At 40.9% G+C, this 22,672-nt stretch overlaps 2 protein-coding genes across 12 annotated transcripts in view; one reads left to right on the top strand and one right to left on the bottom strand.

Annotated features, from left to right (window-relative positions):
* Positions 1-36: 36 nt before the first annotated feature.
* Positions 37-7,786, bottom strand: GID8 (GID complex subunit 8 homolog). The gene is made up of 5 exons (XM_075166694.1): positions 7,695-7,786; positions 6,299-6,428; positions 4,926-5,122; positions 4,211-4,408; positions 37-3,878 (listed from the first exon to the last, which is right to left on the bottom strand). The coding sequence occupies exons 2-5, from the start codon at positions 6,414-6,416 to the stop codon at positions 3,705-3,707; spliced, it is 687 nt and encodes a 228-aa protein (XP_075022795.1). The 5' UTR covers positions 6,417-6,428; positions 7,695-7,786; the 3' UTR covers positions 37-3,704.
* Positions 7,784-22,672, top strand: part of DIDO1 (death inducer-obliterator 1) — a 62,222-nt gene continuing 47,333 nt past the window's right edge. For 2 of the 11 annotated variants that reach the window (XM_075166681.1, XM_075166680.1), the window contains exon 1: positions 13,568-13,749. The gene's annotated coding sequence lies outside the window, so the exon portion shown is untranslated. Of the gene's footprint in view, positions 7,871-10,649; positions 10,785-10,821; positions 11,000-13,567; positions 14,499-19,331; positions 19,410-19,649; positions 20,147-22,672 lie in introns of those variants that run through there. The other 9 variants (XM_075166689.1, XM_075166691.1, XM_075166683.1 and 6 more) reach the window with 8 other exon arrangements.

Raw genomic sequence — 22,672 nt, 5'->3', positions numbered from 1 at the left:
AGGCCCCGTTACCCGTGAAGATAAGACACACAGGGATCACGCTCCAACTCAATTTAATAAGCTTCGTAACAAACTTGGACAGAAAGTGGTTTGAAATAAGTCGAGCAACATCATCTACCAGTCAAGGATTTTTTTAAGTAATGCTTTTAAGCTTATACTTAAGCATACAAAGCATAAATTTTACAAATTAAAAACAGTAAAATCATCCTAGAATAATGTAATGGCTTCCCCTATATGTACAAGGAGTGGAAAGGAGACAGAATTCTTTCCAGGTAATTTCACACATCTTAAATGCTACATAAGTGCTCTCCACATTCATTCCAATTCTTCTTTTTATATGGGTGGAAGGAGCTCAAAGTTTTTCAATGAAATCATCTTAAAGAGAGAGGTACTTCACCTGGTTTCAAGCTGTATATGTTTGCCTCTTCAAAAGTCTTGAGAGGAAATGCTTTACTTAAAATTCTGCTGTTAGCTTCTGTGCAGCAGCCTCTGTTTTTCCAGCTATATAAAATTAAACAGTTCAGTAAGCATTTCTCAGAAGTACCACCAGTACTTCATCTTCATGAAACCCGTTATCCCCCACCCTTCACAATGGCTCCATTGTACAACAGAAGCAACCACGGCTTAGCTTAGATTTGACAGGCAGGAAAGAAACATGGTAACAGTGAAGAGTTCAGTTATTAGGGAGGTGATAGGTTTTCGAAAAGGAGAGAGATTTGTAGCCTAATCGAAACACGCTTGATATACAGCCTTTCTGCAGAGGCATATAAGACAGGATATTTTTGCAGAGGCATAGAAGACAGGATATTGTACAACCCAACTTCTTCATGTCCATAGCATTAATGAAAAAAATCTTATTTGCTTCCAACAAAGCAAAGGTTGGGGGAGGAATGAGTGTAGTGTACCATGTTTAATTAATACCATATTTGTTTGCCACCGTTGAGTTTGGAACAAATCTTCTTACAAAAGTTATTTTCATATTGTTCTAAATTAAGTGGAACAAAATATGTATTTTTACACTAAAGCAAACTGATCAAAGTGGCATTTAATAGTATTTGTTAAAGTGGTTATCTAACAAAAATGGGTTAACAAAATCCCATTCATTAGTAGTCACCAAATAAGACATTTCTCATGCATATGACAAAAGTTCATTCGTGTACTGAGAGGTCTGTTTACTGTGTACAATATTTCCATAAATTATAATATGTTTCACAGCCCCTACCATTCAAGAATATTTCAAACAGATTATATATTATATTTGTATATGCAAACTATTTTATATACACTAATATAAAGATCCTTAGAAGTACCATTATCAACTACCTTTATGCTTTCTCTAAAATGCATAGCTTTCGAGTATTTTCTTGCAGTTACCAAAAACTTTACAGATTAAAGCTGCTTATCAATGTGGCATGTTCATAAAAACAAAGTGAAATAGTTCTATACTAATTTTATATTAAACCCCTTAAAAAACATGTTTATTTTTTAATGGAAAAAAAAACAAGCTAGTGAAAATTCAAGTAATCTATGCTAAATCTTTGCCCAAATACTATATGAAATTGATGTAGCGTTCTAGAAGTACAGTGAACTTCTCAACCAGGACTGTAATACTGCATTTCTCATGGAGAAAAATGCTAGTCATGCCACAAAAACGCACCACTTTCCATTTCATCCGGGAGAAGCTTTAGATGAGATTTAACAACACAGGTGTCAGAACAGAGGAAAAGCTGATCAGTTATATATGAAGAAATTAGAGCTATTCCAGTTTTGTTTCTGCAGTTTGTTATTAAACAAAGTTACATTAACCATACAGTTTCTCACAAACTAAAAGTTATACATGGTTTTCAGACATCAACCGACTGGAAAAAGCCAAAAAAAAAAAAATTTAAAAAAAAACCAAACCCAACCCACAACTGTTAAAAATTTGGTTAGAATAACCAGCCTGGGAGAAGGAAAGCCAGACCGCTGTTGTAGTTGGGGGACTACTGATAGCTTGTTTGTTATGTATAAACTTTAAGACCTCCGTATCACAAATGCCTCAAAGTGGAGAACAGAACGATCGGTAATAAATGGGAACAAATCATTTTGTTATATCCATCATCTAGCTTAACCTTGGCGCTCCTCATCTCTAATAGCTGCTTAACAAACAACGGTCTCCCCCCACAAAAAATAGCTACACAAGTAAACAGTGTTCACAGTAATGCAATCAGTAACAGGTTTTGTTAGTTTCCATAAGTCAGGTGTATCTGCAAAGCTTTATACAGTTTAATGCGTAAGTATTCCAGTAAAATTAAGTGAAAACTAAGTTTCATTCTACAGGGTAATATCTACCATACAAGACTAGATTATGTACAGTATGGGACTGGTGTGACAACTGCCAGTGTCTCATGATGTTAAGCTATTTCACCCATCAGCTCCATCTTTATTCAGCAAATCTGTAATAACTTGATACACGGACCTAAAAATCTAGAGATCGATTTGGCAAGATTAGTGCTTACTACCACTGGCTACATACCAGTGTACAGTGCTGCAAAACTGAGTCGACCAGAACATCCCATACCCAGAAGATTACAATTTGTTGACTTGAAAGTCTGGACTTCACATGTAAAACATTAGAACTATAATCCTAACTGGAGTGAGGACAGTCAGTAAACAAATACAGGTGAAGATGAACTGCATCTCTTCAGAAAGGTATGGAAGAATTCAGCAAATGGAAATTTCTGTTTTTAGACAGCCCTGCTCTGCTCAGCTCAAGGCATAAAAACAGCCCAGGTAGCTCTAAAACTACGATTCTTATACAGCAAGCATAAAGGCAGATCCTACACAAGATGATGCATCAGAGGCTTCAACAGGCATCTTTCCCCCCCACTTGATTTCCTAATACAAGCGTGTCTTTCAGCTTACAAACATCCAGGGGCCCTCAAAGCTTTAGTAGAATCACTGCAGTGTCTACAGCTGCAAATTCAATATAGGGGGAAAGGCCCCTGTTAACAAAAAACCTCAAATGCCTCTGGGGGCCATTTTGGTCATTCGTGAAAATTAAGGAAAAAACTTATTTCCAACAATACTCCTCCTGAAAAGATGGGTCACCGATCCATTATGAACATAGCTCTCACCATATAAAGCACCAAAAAGTCAGAAACAAGGAAAAAAAAAAAAAAGGTCCTTAAATTATGATTTACAAGTTTGTACACTATTTCCTAAGCAAAAGGTTGACCTTACTGCAAAGTTTATAGATGAAAACTTGACCAGTTACTTTTAAGGGGAATGTATATCTGGCTATAACTTAAAGGTAGAAAATATTCACTGTTCTATATACACATTTCAAACAGGAGACAGTTAAACTTAACTGAATAGTTGCCAATATAACTCCGTATTAACTCACTGGCCACTAAACTAGGCATCAGTAGCCAATTAGAAAGCTTGAGTTCTGTACTTTTAAAAATGCTATTTTTCCTGTCCTGTTTAATTGTTTTTTTAAAAATGTATTATAGTGCATAGCCTAAGTCAGACTTTCAAAGAGATACAGCGCCTTTCAATGCAGTTTTTGCAGCATTTAAAAGGGACTTTTCTCCCTTCAAATTAGATGTTCATTGAAAAATCTGAATTGAGTGCTGTACTGTAGTAAAAATATTTCAGTCACAGACTGATATAAATGTATACTGTGCAGTACTAAGATTGTTTGATGTCCATCTGCACACATTTTACTTGGGTTCTTCAATCGTCCCCTTGCTGAGGTCTGTCATTTTGGGATATTTCACCTTCTTCTGGTCCAGCTCATTCTGAGCCCACAGTAGTAGTTTCAGTAATTTTGCCAACTTGGGTGTTGATTCACGATTTTCGTAGTCTAGAACAGCTTGATTAACCTCACTCCATACCTGGAAAAGAAATACCTGGAGTTCAGTAATAGTTTTCCTATGATTAATACTGCTAATCTCACACAGACATTGAAAAGATCACACGTAGTGCGCTAATTCCTCAGAACATGGTCAGGATAAAGCTCCATAGACTATGAGTCCAGAGAAAACAAGGAAGAGAGACAAGTAGTTGAATACATTAACACCATTTTTTTGTAATCTGCTTAAAAAATACTTCTGTTCTTTTGTGTACCACTATATACATTTTTTCTAAACATTTAAAAAATATTTGGTCATCTTCTTTTTACCACATACGAATAAAAGACATCAATTTCCTTTTGAGAAAGGACTACCTTCTGTCGCTGCATCATGTTAAGCAAGTCTCCAAATGGTGATTCTTCGGGATTATCAAAGGCAAGCAAAGCCAGCGTACGCTCCATTTCTGTCAGGCATTCCCTGCTCTCCTCGCCTTGTTCTGCTAATTGGGTCTGAGCAAATTCCAGAGCTGCTTCTGTCTCACGCTGCCGAATCAGTTCAATCAAATGCTGCTGCTACATAGGAAAGACACAGCGATATTAGCTGAACAAATGAACAAATATTCAGTATTTCAAGACTGTAATCTTCAGACATTAGTGTGTAATTTGAGACAAACACTAACCCAGAATTTGACAGTTTGAGGTCAATTCTTCTCAATGTGTGAGACAAGGAGCAGCAGACTTGTCTACAAAATCTACTGAAAAAGGTAACCTGACACTTTTGAGTAACAGGTTTTGAAAAGATGCGTTACTAAAGGAACTACTAGAAATTCAGACTAACAGTAATTGGAAGTCGGTAAGTCACAGGCCACTGCTGCTGTTCTAAGTTTTCACGTTACTAATTGTATATATGATGGTTCCTGCACCACGCCACAAAGCTTCCAGTTGCTACAAAATGATGCCAAGAACAAATACTTGAAATTGCATCCACGCTCAGTCACAAACCTCCCAACATACTCGTAAAATCTGCATTACTTTTTCCAGTCTCTCAGCAACCTCTAAAACAAAGATAAAGTTTGCCACCTGTCCTTACCTGCAAATGAAAATAAAGATATCTGTTTGTATCTAACAATTCTGGATGGAGGCTGTTTATTAATGCAATGGCTTCTTGAATCTGTCCTTTCAATATCATTTCTCGAATTTTTATTCTTTCATCGAGAGTCTCTAAATCAACACTGGGTTCAATTCCAGACTCCATGCGAAATTTCTCTGCTGCTTCTTTAAAGCCCTCTGAAATAGAAACATTATACCTATAAAATATATTTTATAAAACACTTAAAAAAAAAATCAGCTTAAATGAAAAGATTTGAGTATTGCTTGTGCATTTTGGGGGTTTAAAGATTAAGTCTGAACTTCCGAAAAATTCTTATCTATTTAAATAGGCATTTATCCAACAGGCATCTAACAGTACACGCTTAATTCATTCTTAACCCAAGTGCCCTCATTCTCTAAGGATGCATGCAACTTGCAGTCCGATACCTCTTAACTTGAAAGCTTGTTATGTATTTAAATAGAGCAGTGTACTTAGTACAAAATGGGATTTTTAAAATCACATTTTCAAAATTTGGGTGGTTTTGCTTCTCCCTCCAGCCCCCAAATCTGGTTACACAGACCTAGCAGTTTTACTGAGAAAAAAATAGAAAATTTATTTTGCTTTCTTGTACTAATACTTTTTTTTTCTAAAAATGGCAACAGCTATTTTAAATCCTAAGTAATACTTTCATACACACAAAAACGATTTATCCCACTAAGATGCTCTTTCTTCATCCCAGAGGCTTCACCTACACACCAATGTAAACAGGGGTGTAGATCGGATACAGATGCCTCCGCCCTAGTATAGCTTATTGCGATGGTATGCATCATAATTGCTAGGAACAATTTCCGAGCGTTTTTGATTGTCTAAATATAAAGTTAGGCTATATGCTGAAGGGGTTAATATTTTTGGTCTCAAACTATTTTGACAACAGTGCCCTTTCAGAGTTTATCTTTCTAGCCAGTTAAAACTTGCTTCTGATAGTTGTTCTGTGCAGCTTTCAGAGTGCTATTTAACAACTGCAACATACCTTGAACTCTGTTTTAATGGCACAAAAAAGGACATCATACAGAAGTGGGTCATGTTTGTTAACAGCATTCCAGAAAATCTTTTCTATATCTTTTAGCAAAAGAGCTAAGGTTAATAAGCGTCGCTTCTATTGCATGATAACTTCTCGGTCTCTGAATCTTAGTTTCCACTTAAGAGCATACAAGACCAGTTGCACATTGCTAAGAGAAGCCAACAGCAATCACCAAATCGTTAAAGCCCTTAATTTCACTCCATCTAGTAGCACATGCTAGCCAAAACTGTCTGTCTTGATAAAATAAGCGACATGCATTTAAGAGCCTCCTAGCATTACTACTCGTTTTTACCTGTAACTAGGTAGTTCATGATAAGGCGGTTCATGTCTGCTCTCTGGATATGCAAGTTATTAAGTTTTTCCATCCATTCATCTTTCGTGATTTCATCAGGTTTTTCTGCATAACTCATCCTGGACTCTTACTACAAGAAAATAAAAGAAAAGCATCTCATTTAACATGATTCAAAAAGAAGTAAGTTTAATATGTGTAAGCACTGTGTTACCACCATCTTTATATCTTTTTTATGAGATCTTTTAAATTAATAGTCCAAAAGAGACCCTTTTATCTCAAACCACAATTTTACATTTTTCTCCTCCTTGTTCCTGCACTCTTTCACATCTCCTAGCCAGTCTCTAAAGTTGCTTTCATCAAACGTCAAAATAAAAAATTCAAATACCATCTTCTTGTATTTACTCTTAAATCCACTCGAAATAAATCTTGTTTACAAGTTATACAGGACACACAGCATCACAGTGTGAAACAAGTGAATCAAAGAGTTTGACAGCTAGCCAGAAAAATGGTAAGAAACCTTTAAAGCAAAGCCTACGTAAACAGTATTTGCTTTAAAGTTTTCACCAAAACTTAGACAGGACAGCTACATGTATTGTATGGCTACAAAACTGTATGTGATACGTTATCCAATGTACAACTAAAAGATTTACACTAGCTTAGCTTCTGTGTCCCCAAAGGTACTCCTGTCAACACTACTAAAATGTTATCTCCTGGTATTTTTCTCCTCTACATTTTTTTCAGATGTGGAAGCAAAGCGCTTTAAAGCGCTAAAATTTAAGCCGGCATTTAATCATTTCTATCTTCAAGTCAGTGTCACAGAGGCAGCGAAAGGGGGAGGAGAGGCGGCAACAACAACAGCAACAGGCACCGCCACCCCTCTCAGACAGACACGAGCGGCAGCGCGCCCTCTCATCACCGGCCCATTTCCAACAGGTTTTTCTTCCCCTAAACTATCGCCAAAGCCACACCGACGGCAGGAAAGTTAGACAGCGGGAGGCAGGATCAGCGCGGGGCCGGCTGAGGGGCCGATCGGCCCCCGGCCCCGCGTTCACGCCGCTCCCAACCACGCGGCGGGGGAACAGGGCTCCCGCCGCAACGGGCTGCTGCTGCGGCGGCCCGACCCCGCGCGGCCCCCGCCCGCCGGGGCACCCCGACCTTCCCGCGCCGCCCCGCAGCGCAGCGCCGCGGCCCCCGCCCGTCACCGGCCCGCCGAGGCGCTGCCCCCGACCTGGCCCTCCCTGGGGCCACCGGGAGCGCTCGGCCCCGCTCGCCACAGGCCCAGCGCCTCCCCACCGCCCGCAGCGGTCGACAGCAGGCCGACCCGCCGGGCCACGGGAAGGGCCCCGCCAGCCCCCGTCCCCCGAGGGAAGGAGCGGGTCGGCCGGCGCCATCTTACCGAGCGCGCCGCGCTGCCGGCTCCAACGCACGAACGCGGGCCCCTCCGCCGCCTCCGCCAGGCCGCTGGCGCGCGGATCTCGCGAGAACCGTCCTCTCGGCCAATCAGCGCCCGGAGAGGGGCGAGAAGATGCAACCATAGAGTCGGCCCCCGGGACAGAGTGTACGTCTGTCCGTGTAGGTACACCCGCCCAGTGGGAGCTGGTACCATAGAGACGGCCTGGGGTGGGGGTGCCTCAGGACCGAGGAGATCGGGCCCGATCCCGCCGGGGCTACCGCAGAGCGGGGGCGGCCGAGGTGCGGGGCCAGCCGGACTGCAAGATGGCTGCTCTGCCGCCTCAGGCAGCGCCAGCCCGTGGGGACGGGGGGGCACTGGAGTCAGCGGGGCCGCTGCGCCGGGCAGGGTTGAGGGCCAGGTCTCGTCCCTTCCCTGCCTCCCCTCAGCCCCCCTAGGGCTCACGGCCGCAAGGCAGGCGTCGGGGCAGGGCCTGTGCTGGCTCCGCCATGCTGCCTCCCCCCGCGGTCACGACCACCTCTGCCAGGAGCTGCCGCAGCTGCTCGGTGGCTCGTGTCCCTCCCAGGCGCTTTAGGAGGTGACAGCGTGGACCTCCTTGGGGAGGGACACGACCCTGGCAGTGACAACCGAAGCAGAAGTTGACTGGTGGGCCAGGCCGGGCCCTGCTGCGGTGCGGTGTGCGCGGTCACCATCCTGCGAGGGTGTAACTGCCTCTACGCGGACGTAGCGGGGCCCGCAGTGGCGGGGTTGTTCTAGCGCTGAGCTTGGCAAGGGTTGGCCCTTCGAGCTTGGCCTGCTGCCGCGGCGTTGGCCCTGCCCGTCTGCCAGGGTAATGGAAAGGGAGAAGGGTCTGCTATAGGTGACAGCCTGGTATATTAATGTACAGTTCCAGCAGTTTCCACTTCTGGACTGTGAACTGCCATGGCTGAAGGCTCTGATTTATGATCTTTGTCAAAATGTGTATTGGCTGCTGAGGAGAGTTAATAAACTCGCTGCGGCTAGACCCGGTGGGGTTTGTGAGTCAAAGCACTCCGCAGAAGAGCCAAGGCAACGCCTCAATTTGAATATTTAAATGGTGAGCAGGCTTAAGAGGTACAACTTTCACGCATGAAATGCTGCAAATGATACTCCTCAGAAAAATGTAACTTACACAGACTGGGAATATGGATATAATTACTAATTTTTCACTCTTGTTTTTGTAACTGTGCAAGAAACTGCAGCATCCAAAACTCACTTTCATTACAATTGTCTCTGCATTGAAAGTGAGAAAATCAACAATGTATCAATAATTTATTATTTTAACTTATTTCCCCAAACAAACCTCCAAGTTTATAAACAACACAGAGTTTTGGACAAAGAACTTACAACGTTTAGTAGTACATGCCATCAGTTGTTAGCCATATGACAAAGAAAGCTACAGCGCGGCAAGTATTCCTGTTGATTGGAGAGGGCTCTTCCTCAGGCTTTAATCTAAAAACTAATCTCCATGAATTTGACTCATTGGGAAACATCAACGTTCAGGCTCTATTCTTGAGCCGGAAGGCTTGTAAATCTCTCTTTGGCTTGGCTGTCCTGCCTGGTTCTTGTCAGCTCCTCCCTAAAAGGTGGGGTTTCTCAGGAGACTTCCATAAAGAGGGAGAGAGGAGGGAGATGCCCCTCTCTAGGAGGGTTTCCTGACTTTTCTATAGAGGGAACCATACCCCAAGCAGAGAGGAGGCAGCAGAGTGTAATTCATACAATTGCTGTTTACAGGTAAAGAATAGGTGTAATTGCTTTCTAATAAGTAGAATAATATATTGAGTAGGTAAGCTAAAAATGTGTGAGCTGCTCTTTGGCAGCGTACTGATTGTGTGGTGCTGACACCTGTTTTTTCACAGGTTGGGATGTTCAACCAACTGCAACAGAAATTTCCCTTTACCCCTTTATTGTCCCTGAGCTAAAGAAAAGTAAAAATGGGCTAAAAGCAGCTCCTGAGGTGCGGGTTTGCTTGAAATGAAAAATAGTTTTGGGGATTTTTTAAAAATATTTTTAGGAGTTGGCATTTTTTCTAACCATAATGTTAACAAAAAAGAAGTTTGTCATCTTTCTGTGCAGAATATCATGGCCAGCTGCGTTTTTTTTCCTTTTGTATGCTTTCCCTAGGTTTTTGATATTCCTGGAAATGTCAAACCTGCTTTGAAACTGAGCTTTCATTTGAGAGAAGAGGCTTTATAACCACTTTAGTTGCAACAAACACACTTTGAATGTTACTATTGAAGCATTTTCTTACTGAGTCTGAAAACAAAGTGGCTAACGCATTAATTGTTTTTCTTTGGTTAAATAATGCTAAACAGGACTACTTGTGGTGACACCTTTTTTGATGGCAGCACTAGCCCAATGTGATAAAATCCTAAGTATATAAAAACTTAAAAAACTATTACTGCTTTATCTTGATACAGGCCTTTTTTTCCCTGTTCTGGGTGCAATGAAAACTCTGCATGTTTGGGGGATTGAGCAGTATCTTGAGTAATAAATGACACACATTTTATACTAACTCTTTTCTGATAGAAAGCTGCCTAGTCACCTTCCATATTCCTCTGTTTTTAACTTGTATCTCACTGGGCAAACTACAAAATTGAGATTAAAAGAAACAATAACAACTGTAATTCAGTGCAGTTTATAGAATTTTTACATGAATTAGGATTTGATAAATCCTAATCTCAAAGAGGTATTTTGATGATTGATATTTGGAGTTGACTGGAGTGAATCCCAAACCAAAATCACTAATTCCTGGAGAAGTCACAAAAATCCCTGCAAAAAAGGTATATATTGGGGGGGAGTTTACCTAGAATTGGAGGGAAAAAAAAAAATCTGTAAGTTTCTGTCAGGTAGGGAAGGGGATTGCTTTATTTATATTAATATGATTAACCCTCAGTAAAGTATTTCTCTGTGTTCATCTAGTCTTTATGAAAAATGAAGTATCAGGAGCCTTGGAGAATCAAGGACCCAGAAGATACACTACCTTGACAGCTGACTTATCTATTTTGAGTGATGTACTGAACTCTGAGGACAGAGGCCTTTTTCCACGAAAAAAAGGTAAAGCTGGAGCACAGCCAACAGAAATTAGTCTCTTCTGACTTAAAATTATTAATTACCTGTTAAAAAAAAAAAATGTTAGAGATGGAGGAGGGAAGAGAACTCATCCCTACTCTTTTCACGGGCTAACTCTGCCTCTAGTTTTTACCTGGCTGCTGAAATTGGCTTACCAGAACATTCAGTGAGGAAGAACCGAGAGAAGGGGTGAACATAAAGTAAGTATTATGTTTAAGGGCTTTGCATCTTCAAACACTAGAAAAGGCTGCTATCTTGGTGCAGGGAAAGGTGGGTGAGAGAGCAGAAGTGACACCCCATCTTTGTGCAACACTAAGATGATGCCTTAGTGCCTATCACAAATATTAGTTTTATGGGTCGCGCCTAAAGACCCTTCGGTGAGACACTACAAATATAAGGCCAATTTGTAGACACCCAAAGTTTAAAAAAGAATAATTGGGGAAACCCAAGGGATAAACAAATAAAGATGTATCGGCTGCAGAGGAAAGTCTCAGTGTACTGACTGCCTAATAGCGGAAAAGGTTTTGGAAAGCAGTGGCAAAAAGTTTTAAGGAGAGTAGTGCTGAGGGATTTGTAGGTATCTCAGCATAAGCTTCTCCGGTGTTTAAGGAGAGATGGATAAGGTGCTTATTAGACTGTTTTAGAAGCTGATTGATAGTCATTAATCTCTGCTAGGATTTCCCAGCAGTGTTTTCAGTTCAAACCAGTTAGAAACTATCATCATGTTATATGAGAGGAGGCCTAAACAGAAACAAAACCTGCATTATTTAGATCACCAAAAAAGCTCCTTCTGCTTGCTGCCAGGACAATGCAGATTTAGACCAGTAACCCAGGAGTAAATTTCCCAAATTAAGGGAAATTAGGCTCTAACAGGAAAAGAATTAGGAAGGGGAGGGAACGAGGCAGGGAAAGAACTGAGGTGCTGATGGTACCGTTCAAGTGAAGGCGACACAGGTGTTTAGTCAGCAAAGGTAGATACTCTGACTTGGGCTTTAACGCAAAGATGTAGGGTTTTTTGCGGGTTGAAAGTGTAATGTGCTTTAGATGGTATTCACCAGGTGCGCAAAGTGAATCAGTGTTACATTAAGATGGTGTAAGCCTCTTACCAAATGCGTGTAAGAGGAATTTAATACCTGTTTCACTGCTGGATCCCCTGTTGCAGGCATCCCCTGTTCACTGTTGGTGTGCAATTCCTTGTTTTGCATGTTCCCTTTCCCTTGGTGTGTAATTCCTGGGTTTAGCACTCCCTAGATACTAAATTTGTCCATTAACAACATGTTATTAGCTTTTCCCAGGGCATAGATCACAGTGCAGCTTGATCTACCAAATCATAAGGTATTTCCCCTCCACATGCTTTTCATTTATTGTAGCTCTGTAGCTGCAGAGCAAAAATTAAACTTCTGCTTGCCTTTAATCATGGTGTCTTGTACTTTTGCACAGGAATCTGTTGGGGGTTTTTTACCTCTTGGTGTTCCTGTGTGAAGTAAGTATTAATACTGCCCCGTTTTACAGGTGGAGAGAGAGGCTGGCTATGCTATCAGGCAAAAAGCTAATAGTAGCCTTTCCAACGTTATCCTGAGCTTTTACCACCAGAAGTCTCATATATAGAATGTAGACTTCTAAAAGATGTAATCAAATTACTCGATAGAATCCTGTAATTCTATAGAATTAATGCTAAGTATGCTTTTATGTTTCCTCATGTTTTCATTCCTTAATCCATCTTAGTAAACACTGCACCTGTCTGGAATCCAACTGAAATCAATGCTATCAACCCATGAGGAAAAATGTGCAGGATCAGGGTCAATCAGAGCGCCAAACCTCCCACCTCCGACTGCCTAAACGGCTCTTCAGACGTCCGGGTCGGGAGTGTTTGCATGGCCTGCTGGGCCCTCCTGTAAACCTTGGGACCCCTCAGTGATTGCGAGATGTAGGTGTTTCTGGTTGCTAGTCTCACAGAACAAAACATGTAATGGGAGTGAACTCTCTGTAACTATTTATAGCAGCTTGGATCCTGGAGAGTTTTTGGAGTAGCCTAACCATTTTTAAAGGGTGTGTACTGGGAAGCCTCCATGCGGTGGATGAGCCGATCCGGTGAACGCTTCCCTCCCACAGCACTCCATAACCTGGACCCAGAGGAAAGCATTACTGCAGCAATTGCTGTTTGATTTTTTTAAAACAGATGGAGTAGAATAGGAAAAACAGAACAAACTCCTATTGGAATAAGGACAGGTGGGGAGCATAGCTGATGTGAGCAGTTGGGTCTGCAAGCAGCAGACGAGCTCCTCTGCTGTGTTAATCCTGTGACAAAGCCGTACTTGTCCTGTGAGAAAAATCACTGTAAGCAAAACAGTATTTAGCACTGCTACTGTGCAGTTTTGCTTTGGCACTTGCAACGTCACGAATAGTGAATAAAACTGCAGCTCCTGGGAGGTAAGATCACCCCGTATTTTTGATGAGAAAACCGGGAGCAGGCATTGTTGATCCCACAGAACTCGTCTGCAGAGGAGGCCCTGAGGTGAGCCCGCCTCCCGTTTTCCTCCGTGGCCGCGGAACGGCAGCGTGCGGCGGCCTAGAGCCGACGGGACGGGGACTCCGCGGGCAGCCGCGCCGCTACGGCTGCGTGGGGAACGGCTGAGCCTCCCTTCGAGCCGGAGGGAGACGGGGAGGAGCGGCCGCGGGCGGGGGTGACAGGCCGCCGCTTTCCCGCCCAGCCGTGAGGGAGCGCGCGCCGCCTGGCCGGGAGGCGGAGCCAACGCCAGCCGAAGTCCTCCGGGAGCCGTGCGCAAAGCGAAGCGCTCTAGGCTGCCGTTGGCCGCCATGTCGGTCTCTATGGTAGCGGGGGAGGAGCGCCCCCGCCCAGCGCTCTGGAGCGGTTGCGAGGAGGAAATGGCGGCTCGGCTCGGCTGAGACCCTCGCGGCAGCGGCGAGATCCCCCCACCCCCTCCCCGCGGTGAGTGAGGGAGGCAGCCGGAGAAGCACCGGGACGGGAGGAGAAGGGGAGCGGGGCCGCCGCTGCGGCGGAGGGGTCGCGGAAAAGAGGCGGCCGCCTCCTCCGGCCTGGACGCCTTTGGGCTCGACTAGAAAATGGAGGCGGGCGGGTGGTGCGGGTCAGGGCGGCCGGAGGGACCCCGGGAGGGGGGCGGCGCGGCCTGTTTTCAGGGGACCGTCGGTGCGGCTGCAGGGCGCGGGCACGCCGGAGGCCTGGCCCGGTTCCAGAGGAGGTCGGCGACTCAATGCGGGGGCCCCGGAGGAAGCTAAAAGCCGCCGCCCCATAAGCTCATAACGTGGTTGGGCCGGAGCGGAGAGGACGCCCTCCCCGGGCGGAGCGGGCTAGAAGGCGGGCTCCTCCATGTTGGGGGGAAAGGAGAGGACGGTTGTGCTCTGAGGCGATCGACGTCATAATCAAGCTGAGGCCGGCAAGCTTCTCCGTGACGTCACGACCGACTTTAACCGCCTTTCTCGTTCAGTTTCACCGTTGCCCTAGTACCGGACGAGGGGTTCTCCGCCGCGGCCCTGATGGGTGGCTGGGTGCGGGGGTAGCGCCCTTCGTCGGGGCGGTGCTCTTCGGCGCCGGGGACTCCAGAAACCCAACCGAAAACTCATTCCGGGGCTGGGGGTCTTCGGAGGGTGGGACTAAAACTTACCTGCCTTGAGGGGATAATTTATTTTCTCTGGGCGATGGAGGTGATCTCCTAATTGGTGAGTTAAAGAAGAAAAGTTGAACTTTATCATGTTTTGGTGACTTTCTTATAGGGGAAAAGAGGGGGATTGAATTTTTAGACAGTAGTAATTGTGGCTGGCTTTAAATATTCAGTAAATTCCCTGTCAATAACTATTCCCCATCCCTTACACTAATGTACTTAAATACTGTCTCTTGGAGGTGATGGTAGTTTGGAGCTGCTTATTTGGCTTGCGAAAGCCATTCTTTGATGGTGACCAAATTTTGTTTCATACAGTTAAGTAGTTTTCAGTTTATACCTCCAAGTGATAGCTATATTTTAGTCGTGGGTTAAGAAAAACTTAACCGTTTTAGCTTGTCATTTTTAACTTGGAAAGAACGTTACAATCTTTTTAACGTGTTACAAAATGTACGTGTGTTACACTCTCCTTGCTGTTTGTATGTTCGGTAATTCAAAACAGTGTAACATGCTGTTTTTCTCGCATGGGCTTTCATGTTTTCCTTCTAGGAACTTCAGGGAGACAAAAAATGCCGATTCCTTTTACTTAACTCAAAAGGATGTATATAGCATTCCTAATTTCCCTGGTTAATTTTTTTTTTTCCCCTGGAAAATCTGTTTGAGATTTTTTGCAGAAATAGCTCTTTTGAATACTTAATAGTATTCATCACATCACATTCATTACAGCCTTTAAGTAAATTCTTTGGCAGCCGATATTCAACTATATTTTGCTTTATTTTATGAGAACTTTTTCACTGTTTGCTTTTTTGTTTTTCTGTTTTACACAGTTTTCTTGTAAGTGGTAATTTGAATTGTTTTAGCTTCAACTGTCTTGTTGCTACTTCTACAAACAAAATAAGCAATTTAATTGCTGGTCAATGAAAAATTATAATGTGTAGTTACTGTACAAGCGTAGCATATACTGTGTTAATTGTAATAGGTATTTTGGGTTCTGCTCCACTTTTATGTATGCCAGCTGCTTGTTATCATTCTTTGACATTTAGAACTTTCTATAGGAATAAATATAGAATTACGCTCAAAATAGCTGTTCAGTTAGGCCTTAAATTTTTTTCCCTTGATGGTTCCAGAAACATACTGCACATAAAGGTTTTTTAATGCACTTTGGTGGAAGAATAAAGGCTCATGTTAGCCTTCAGCCTACTTTGAGACCACATGACTCCAGTGGTTTGCAAATTGAATAATTGTTGATTTCAAGACTAGCATTTAAATAATGTCTTTTTACAAAGTTTCTGTGTTGTTTGTTTTTTTAAAGGGATATTTTAGTTGATTTCTATTGGTATGCAAATGAAGTTTTTGCTCTGCTGCAAATGTATGTACCCTATGAAATATTTATAGATTTTAAAACTGTTCAAATATAAAATAATACATATAATTCACACAGTGCTTCACAGGATGCTTTTCATATAACTAAGAGATGTCTTTTGAGTTTAAAAAAAAACCCCAAAACCCTGAAATTCCCAAAAGCAATGCTAATAGATTGTGTGAGTCCAGAATAGTAAATAAAATTGAATATATATTTTTCAGTGTCTAGTGGACTCATCAAAAGGCAGTGTTTGTTCTACTTAATCCTGCTTCACTAGTAAGATTTTTCTGGCAGTAGATTATGTTATTTATTTCTGGTTTAAGATAGTAATTGTCTTTATAGTTGTGACTTACAACTGTGGGATTTTAATTCTGTACAGCCTGAAACTTCAGTTAGAAATATTAGGCAGGGAGAGGAAAGGCAAGGATTATAGGGGTTAGGCTGAGAGTTTATAACATTTAACTGATAAAAATGGAAGAAGGGACTGTACTCAGGAAGAGTAAGATTAGATGTTTTTTAGTTGACAGAAGTGGTAGTGTCTATCTGCAGTAGTTTTATTTTCTACTGTACTTTCTGTGCCTTGTGTGTCTTGTAGTGCTACAAGTAGTAGCACAGTGGTAGGAAATTTAAGGAGAGGATTTTAATATAAGTAAGATTTATCTAGTTTATGCAAGAACTGGTTGCTTTTCGTGTTTTTTCTCCTCGTTAAGAGAATCTTCAGTCAGCTGTCAGCGCTTTGAGGGTTGTGCTACTATTAAGTTTTTACCTAATACAGCTTCTGAAATAAGTGAATACTTCACAGTTATTAATGATGATAGTCTCAAGAGCATTGATGGACTTTGAGGTTAAGAAAAATCTTAAATTTCCAATTAGGGAGCTAAGACTCAAAGATTACATGTGCATTATATGTGTTCTCACAGTAAACCCTAATCAAAATTGGGAACTGAACTGTGTTTACTGCATTTTTAATAACATAATCAGTATGCTGTAATTACTGTGTTTCACTGAAGGATAAATTAATTTCTGTTTTACTTCATTTAACGAAGCCTTTTTGATGGAATAAGAATGAAAATGATAGCTGGTTTCAGATGTTATACTTTAGCTCACTTTTTACAAATGAAGTAAGGGGGCAAAAGTGTAAAAACAGGATTTTTTTTTTTTTTTTCTTCTCTAACAGCTGTGCTGATAGGGTCAGGAATTATAATCCTGCAGTTGTTTTGAGTCCATTTCTGTATACACAGTTTGACTGACAACAATAACTAGACATGCCAGAGGATACAGATAGTTTAATTATAATGTAAAACTAACATTTTTTACATATAATAGTTCGGCATGTGTAACTAGTTTATGTACTGTTATAATGCCAACTTGACAAAAAGCCCGTACAGCTTTACTGGTTTGTGTAAAACTGTTTGAGAAGAGGGATTTTTAAGTACAGTGTAAGTATTCAAGCTGAAATTTGACAGTTGTAATCTTGTATGTTTAAAAATAAACAAGCTGTGGGATGTTGAAGAGTTAAACTGTAAGGTTCTCAGACTTAGCCCCGATAACTGTTGCTGTTGAGTTAACAGCCAAATAATTGTTGCTGTGGTTAACAGCTGAGTGTTCCTAACAGCCATGATAAAAAACTAATTCTTGGGTACTTCAGCAGAGGAATGCCAAATTGTGTGAATCACCTTTCCAAAGTGTGTTGTTTCCTGCGCAGTTCCTGAAAATGTATTTTCAGTGCTGCTGAAGAGGTTAAGTTCAGTAGCAGAAATTGAACATCAGGCAAATAAGTAGTATGTATTTGTAAAACATTTTCACTCAAGGTGATGGAAAAGGAATGGTAAAGATATTGTATATTGAGTAATACCCAGTAACAATCAAAGTTTGTAATTGGTATTTCTGTTGCCTAAACTTAGGACCATGGCTTGTAAAATTGGCTTGTACTGGGGCCTTTAGAAGGTTTCTTGTACAGAGATGGTTATGTTTGGTTTTTTTTAATCTAAGCTTTTGACCACAGAAAGCTGCCTTTTTTTTTTCTTAATCTGTATAAAAGGGAAAAAGAAAAAAGCAGAGCTATTTACACTGCTTGTGATTCTGCTCACAACTTTTCTTAATGAGCAAAATATATTTGCTATCTCATTTTTGCTCATACTGTTCAGACCCTGAGAGTGGAAGTAAACCTGACCAAAAAACTCGATTTTATTTTGTTGTCTTTGGGTAAATTTTCATTGTTAGGGCAGATACGGGATTAGCTTACTCAGAAGAATGTGAATAAAGGCTTCAGAAGGTATTACAGGAGTAGTAAAAAAGCTAAATGTCAGCCTGTTAGTAAGCCAGTAGAATGTATCTGCCTAGTCTTTTAAGCACCCATGAAGTTCTGGACTAGAAAATACCAATGGCTTGTATATAGTACTTTTCTTTCCTCTAAAAATTAGTTAATGTTTCCTCAAATGCAGAAAACAGTAAACTGTATATGAATTTTGTTTATCAAACACAATTACAAGTTGGAGAATGTGCATAGTGTAAGTGCCTTATGTTAAGGTTTGACCTTTACTAAAATTCTGTCAGTACACAGTTCTTTCCCCAGCTACTAACAGACAGAGCTGTGCTGGCAAAAGCTTTAAGGTATCCACAAATATCTTAGAATGTTTGCTGATGTAACTTTTTTCATCAAGGAATTTGAGTGAAATGTCAAAGTCTTGCTTCCTCCTGAGATAAACTGCTTCCCTACTTGGAAGGGCCTGTACTAGTGTGTTGATAGAGCTTTCTTATTATGCGTACAGGCACACTGATAAAACTCCACTGCAGCAGGATGGTGCACACCTGCTACCCTGCCCTGCAAACAGAAACGACTCATATAGGTAAAAGTACGGTTTTGCAGGTGTAATTACAGCAGTATGGTGTGCTTTTGCCAGCATAGCTCTGTTGATTAGGGATTGTACCCCTTAACACTCCTGACTCGTGCAATTGTGACAGTGAACATCTGTAGTGTAGATATGATCGTAGTCTTGTCTGTTATTAAATAAAATTTTCATGTTTGCCAGATTTCTGGTGGGCCTGCTAAAGTGCCTTGAATGTTTCTATGCAAAATTGCTATTTAGCTGAATTTAGCTGTGGGAACTTCACTCTGGTTCAAAGAAGCACTTTTTGCTACTTATCCAGAATAAAATACACTTGTAATACCTGGTGCTGTTCTCATTCTGCTGCACTACCTATCGAATGGTCCATCCCTTCTTTCCTTTAATTTATTTTTTTCTGACTGTTCTGATCCTGTATGATGCAATCTGAAATAAGAAATTTTTAAAAATGTTTTACTTGGGGAGATGATTTTCTAGCCTGAAAGATATCAAAATAAACTTCAGTATGTGTATTTTGTTTTGCATAAACCAGGGAGCTACTTTATGCGTTTTTGCTTGGAGTAGTTATGTGATACTGTGGAGTCGCTCAGTATCTTTTCTGTCTAACTGCTGCTGTGCACTAGAGTCTGCCGTGCGTGCACGGTAATGTGATTCTGTGCATACGCATTAAATTCAACACTTCCAGGGGTCCCACATTCGCTGCAAATGTGCAGGATTGCTGTTCTGTGTGTGCGCAGTGGCCTTCTTATGAGGCTTACATAAGGTAAGTGAGTAGCCTGACAGAAATCATGGGAAGGATGATGGTGTATATTTTAGTTTCAGACATACAGTAGAGAGGGTTTATAATAATGGGTGACTAAAGACATTTTAATTTGGAAAGGTTAATTTCTTTATTATTACAAGCACAGAGACCAAGTGAATGTATTTATTGTTTAGGGAAGCTATTTCTTTTACTTCTTGGAATGAATACATTTGCTGAATTATTTAAAAAAGTAGGCTGTCAAGGTGGTTTGCTATAAAGTTTATTGTCAATTTAGAATATTTCTTCCATACCTTTCTCAAGTGGAAAAAAAGTGATATTTTGAAATTTATAAATGTATTGAATCTCATTTTTCATGAGAGAAAAATCTGGAAGAAAATTGAACACTTGTTTCTGCATCTTTGGAAATTAAAAAAAAAAGTAGTTAATGTTTACATTTTAAATCTCATTAGGTGATTAGCATCAGCACTGCATATTGGTAGTACTTGGTGTCATATAAATGTGCATTTAATGGGCCCTCCTGTACCAAGACAAGACAAGTGTTTTGCACCATACCCTGAACACTTGAAATAATTTTTCAACACCAAACAAAAAAAACTGCATTCAAAGTAAGAAAGTCTGCAAACACAAAACTTCATTTAAATGTTTTTTTCTGGTTTTCCAGGCGTGTCTGACTGTAGAGATGTGGTAGTGATGGACACTACTGAATTATTTGTGATACCACATCATGACACCACAAGGTCTTGCAGTACCTTCAAAGATTCTGTGATAAAATGTCAGCAAGATTGAGGAAGGGGGTTTCAACAGAGATGCAGAAGCCTCTGAATTTATTTTTTTTTTGTCAGTGGTGCCATCCCTGACAAATTAATAACATCATGTGTTATATGCATCTGGGGTTGAAATACTGTTCTGATACTAAAAGCTACCTTAAAACTAGATCTTAGTCATACTTTGTCCTAATTTGGCTATATAGCACTGTTCATATTTGCCTAGAATTATTACTGCTTCATGCAATATTTAAGAAGAGTACATATTTCTTAAATTAGGCTGGGGTATTTCTGAGGAACATGGCTGTATTACTGAATCTACATCGTGCAAATTTCAAAGCTTGTTAATGTGTTAATTTTTTAAATTGGAATAATGTATTGACTCTAGAATAGGAAGGAATTAACTGCCACTTTTAAGTTGTTAATATTGCGGGTATATGAGGTGGTAGGTTTATAATCCTCGAATTAATTTGGTGTGTTTAACGGTAGCCAGCAAAGCATTTACAGATAAGTGTTACAGTTTTTGTAGCGTTATTTCTCTTTGGTTTTATTCTTCTAGGTCTAACTATAAGCACTGAAGTACTTTGATTTTATGCAAATTTTATTTTTAATGTGATCTTTCAAATGTAAACTTCTTCTGGCATGAAATCTTTGTATTTACCAGGGATGTCTGCACTTTTGACCTTGAACTGCAGCTTGTCTATAGTGGTCAAGTAGTGAGATAGTAAATTATTTGGGGTGCAGGGGAGGAATTCAGGATCACAACAGTTTCTTACATTTCCCCATATCCAGACTTGAGCCTTACAACTGCTGCCTCTCTCACTCTTCCTTTCTTGTCACAACATTCCCATTTCACAACATTTTGAAAGGTGTTTTCCTTCTTTCAGAAGGAAGATACTTAAATCAGTAAGCAGTGGATACATTTTATATGAAAATAAAAGGCTATATACTAGTTGTACTTGTTAATCTGATTTTCTGTTGCTTTTCATGTAAGTATTCTGCTCTCGCATCTTTCATGGACGAGCAGATGGAGGAAGCTGCACTGCAGCCCTGTGTGTACATGGCTTTTTCTAGTGCTAGTGCAGAACCTGTTTCCTGCTGTTTTTAGGGGTCAATGGATTGTGCCTTTTGTCCATGGTCTGAATGGAACTGATCATTTATGTACAAAGTAGGTTTTGCCCTACTGACTTCCTTTGGGCTGCTTTTGTAATGCTTGTTGATGCAAGGGATTAATTTTGCTGCTGCTTAGTAGAAAGAGTGCAGGTTTCCCAGATGTCATCTTTGACAAATAGGGATGCAAAGTAATGTTCAGTGGGATCAGTCTTCTGAGTGGGAGCGGCATCACCTAAGCCATGCCAACATTTCTTTTATTTGCATCAGAAATTACGTCTTTATATGAGTTCTCAGACAACATGTTTTTTTTCTCACGTGATATTAATATATTTGCTTATTAGGAATTTTTTAACACTTAAAGGAGGCATAGACCAAGTCCAGTGCCTCTTTTACAGGGAATAAAATGAGCAAATAGTGTCAATTATGATTGGAATCACTGTTACGTCATTCTGGAAGGGATGCTTTCTGTCCTGTTCATAACATCCTGCAGTTTCTTTGATATTAAGAAACCTACCCTGGATATTTTGGTTCTAGCCAAATACCTTGCATGTCAAGCCATCTAATTCTGAAGAAACTCACACAAAAATATAACTAAAGGCCAGTTACAAGTCATTCTAATTGAACCTAGTATCTTAAATACTGGCACAGACTGAATTTGTATCAGGACGTGGAGATGAAACTGGTCACTGATGAATGATACCTGCTTTTAAAAGCTAGAAGGTATAAGACGCTTATGCTTTGAACTTCTTTGCAGATGCAAACAGTCTTCTGCCTTCTCACTAACCCTAGTTTTCAGAAAGTTGCTGAACCTTATATTGGCCATTGTGATTGTTTGATATTTCTGTCCTGTCCTTGGACCCTGGTCATTGAATTTCCATAATGCATGTAAAATATTAACTGGAGCTTCAGTGTGAAGACTTAAAAAAAAAAAGTCCCTTTGTTTCTCTGTCACAGTAGAAGTAAATGTTTGCTAGGTAACAGGTCACACTGAAACAACTCCTGCAGGTACTAGGGTCTATCACAAGTCTTAAATACGAGGTGAACCTTGCTTGCTTGGATGCTTGTGTAGGGGTGAGTATGCATGAGACCTTTCAAAATCAAAGACAACCTTCTGTAGAGTTCTTAGGGTGAGTGGGGAATAAGAGAACTAATAGGTGCCAGATATTCATCATTTGGACTAAGGTATTCATGCATGGTGCTTGTATAACTTCTAAATAATGAGATACCAGAATTTGCAGGTTACAGCAAATTGGCTGGTATTGGAGAGTGCTGACATCCAAGAACATGGCATAAGGTGCAGCATGTCATCTAGCTGTTGACAATAAGGATTAACATTAATGAGAGCATAAAGATCACTAGTCTTTCATAGAGATTCCTCAATAAACT

Source organism: Calonectris borealis, chromosome 17, assembly GCF_964195595.1.
Source record: "Calonectris borealis chromosome 17, bCalBor7.hap1.2, whole genome shotgun sequence".
Classification (NCBI taxonomy): Eukaryota; Metazoa; Chordata; class Aves; order Procellariiformes; family Procellariidae; genus Calonectris; species Calonectris borealis.
Note: the sequence above shows the minus strand (reverse complement) of the source record. Positions and strands in the feature narration are given on the sequence as shown.

Excerpts from the sequence above, each read along its gene's own strand:
- GID8 (XM_075166694.1), bottom strand. The coding sequence starts at position 6,416 with ATGAGTTATGCAGAAAAACCTGATGAAATCACGAAAGATGAATGGATG. Across the intron at positions 4,409-4,925 it reads ATCTTTATTTTCATTTGCAG|CAGCAGCATTTGATTGAACT; the intron begins GTAAGGACAGGT and ends TTTCCTATGTAG. Across the intron at positions 3,879-4,210 it reads ACATGATGCAGCGACAGAAG|GTATGGAGTGAGGTTAATCA; the intron begins GTAGTCCTTTCT and ends TTTCTTTTCCAG.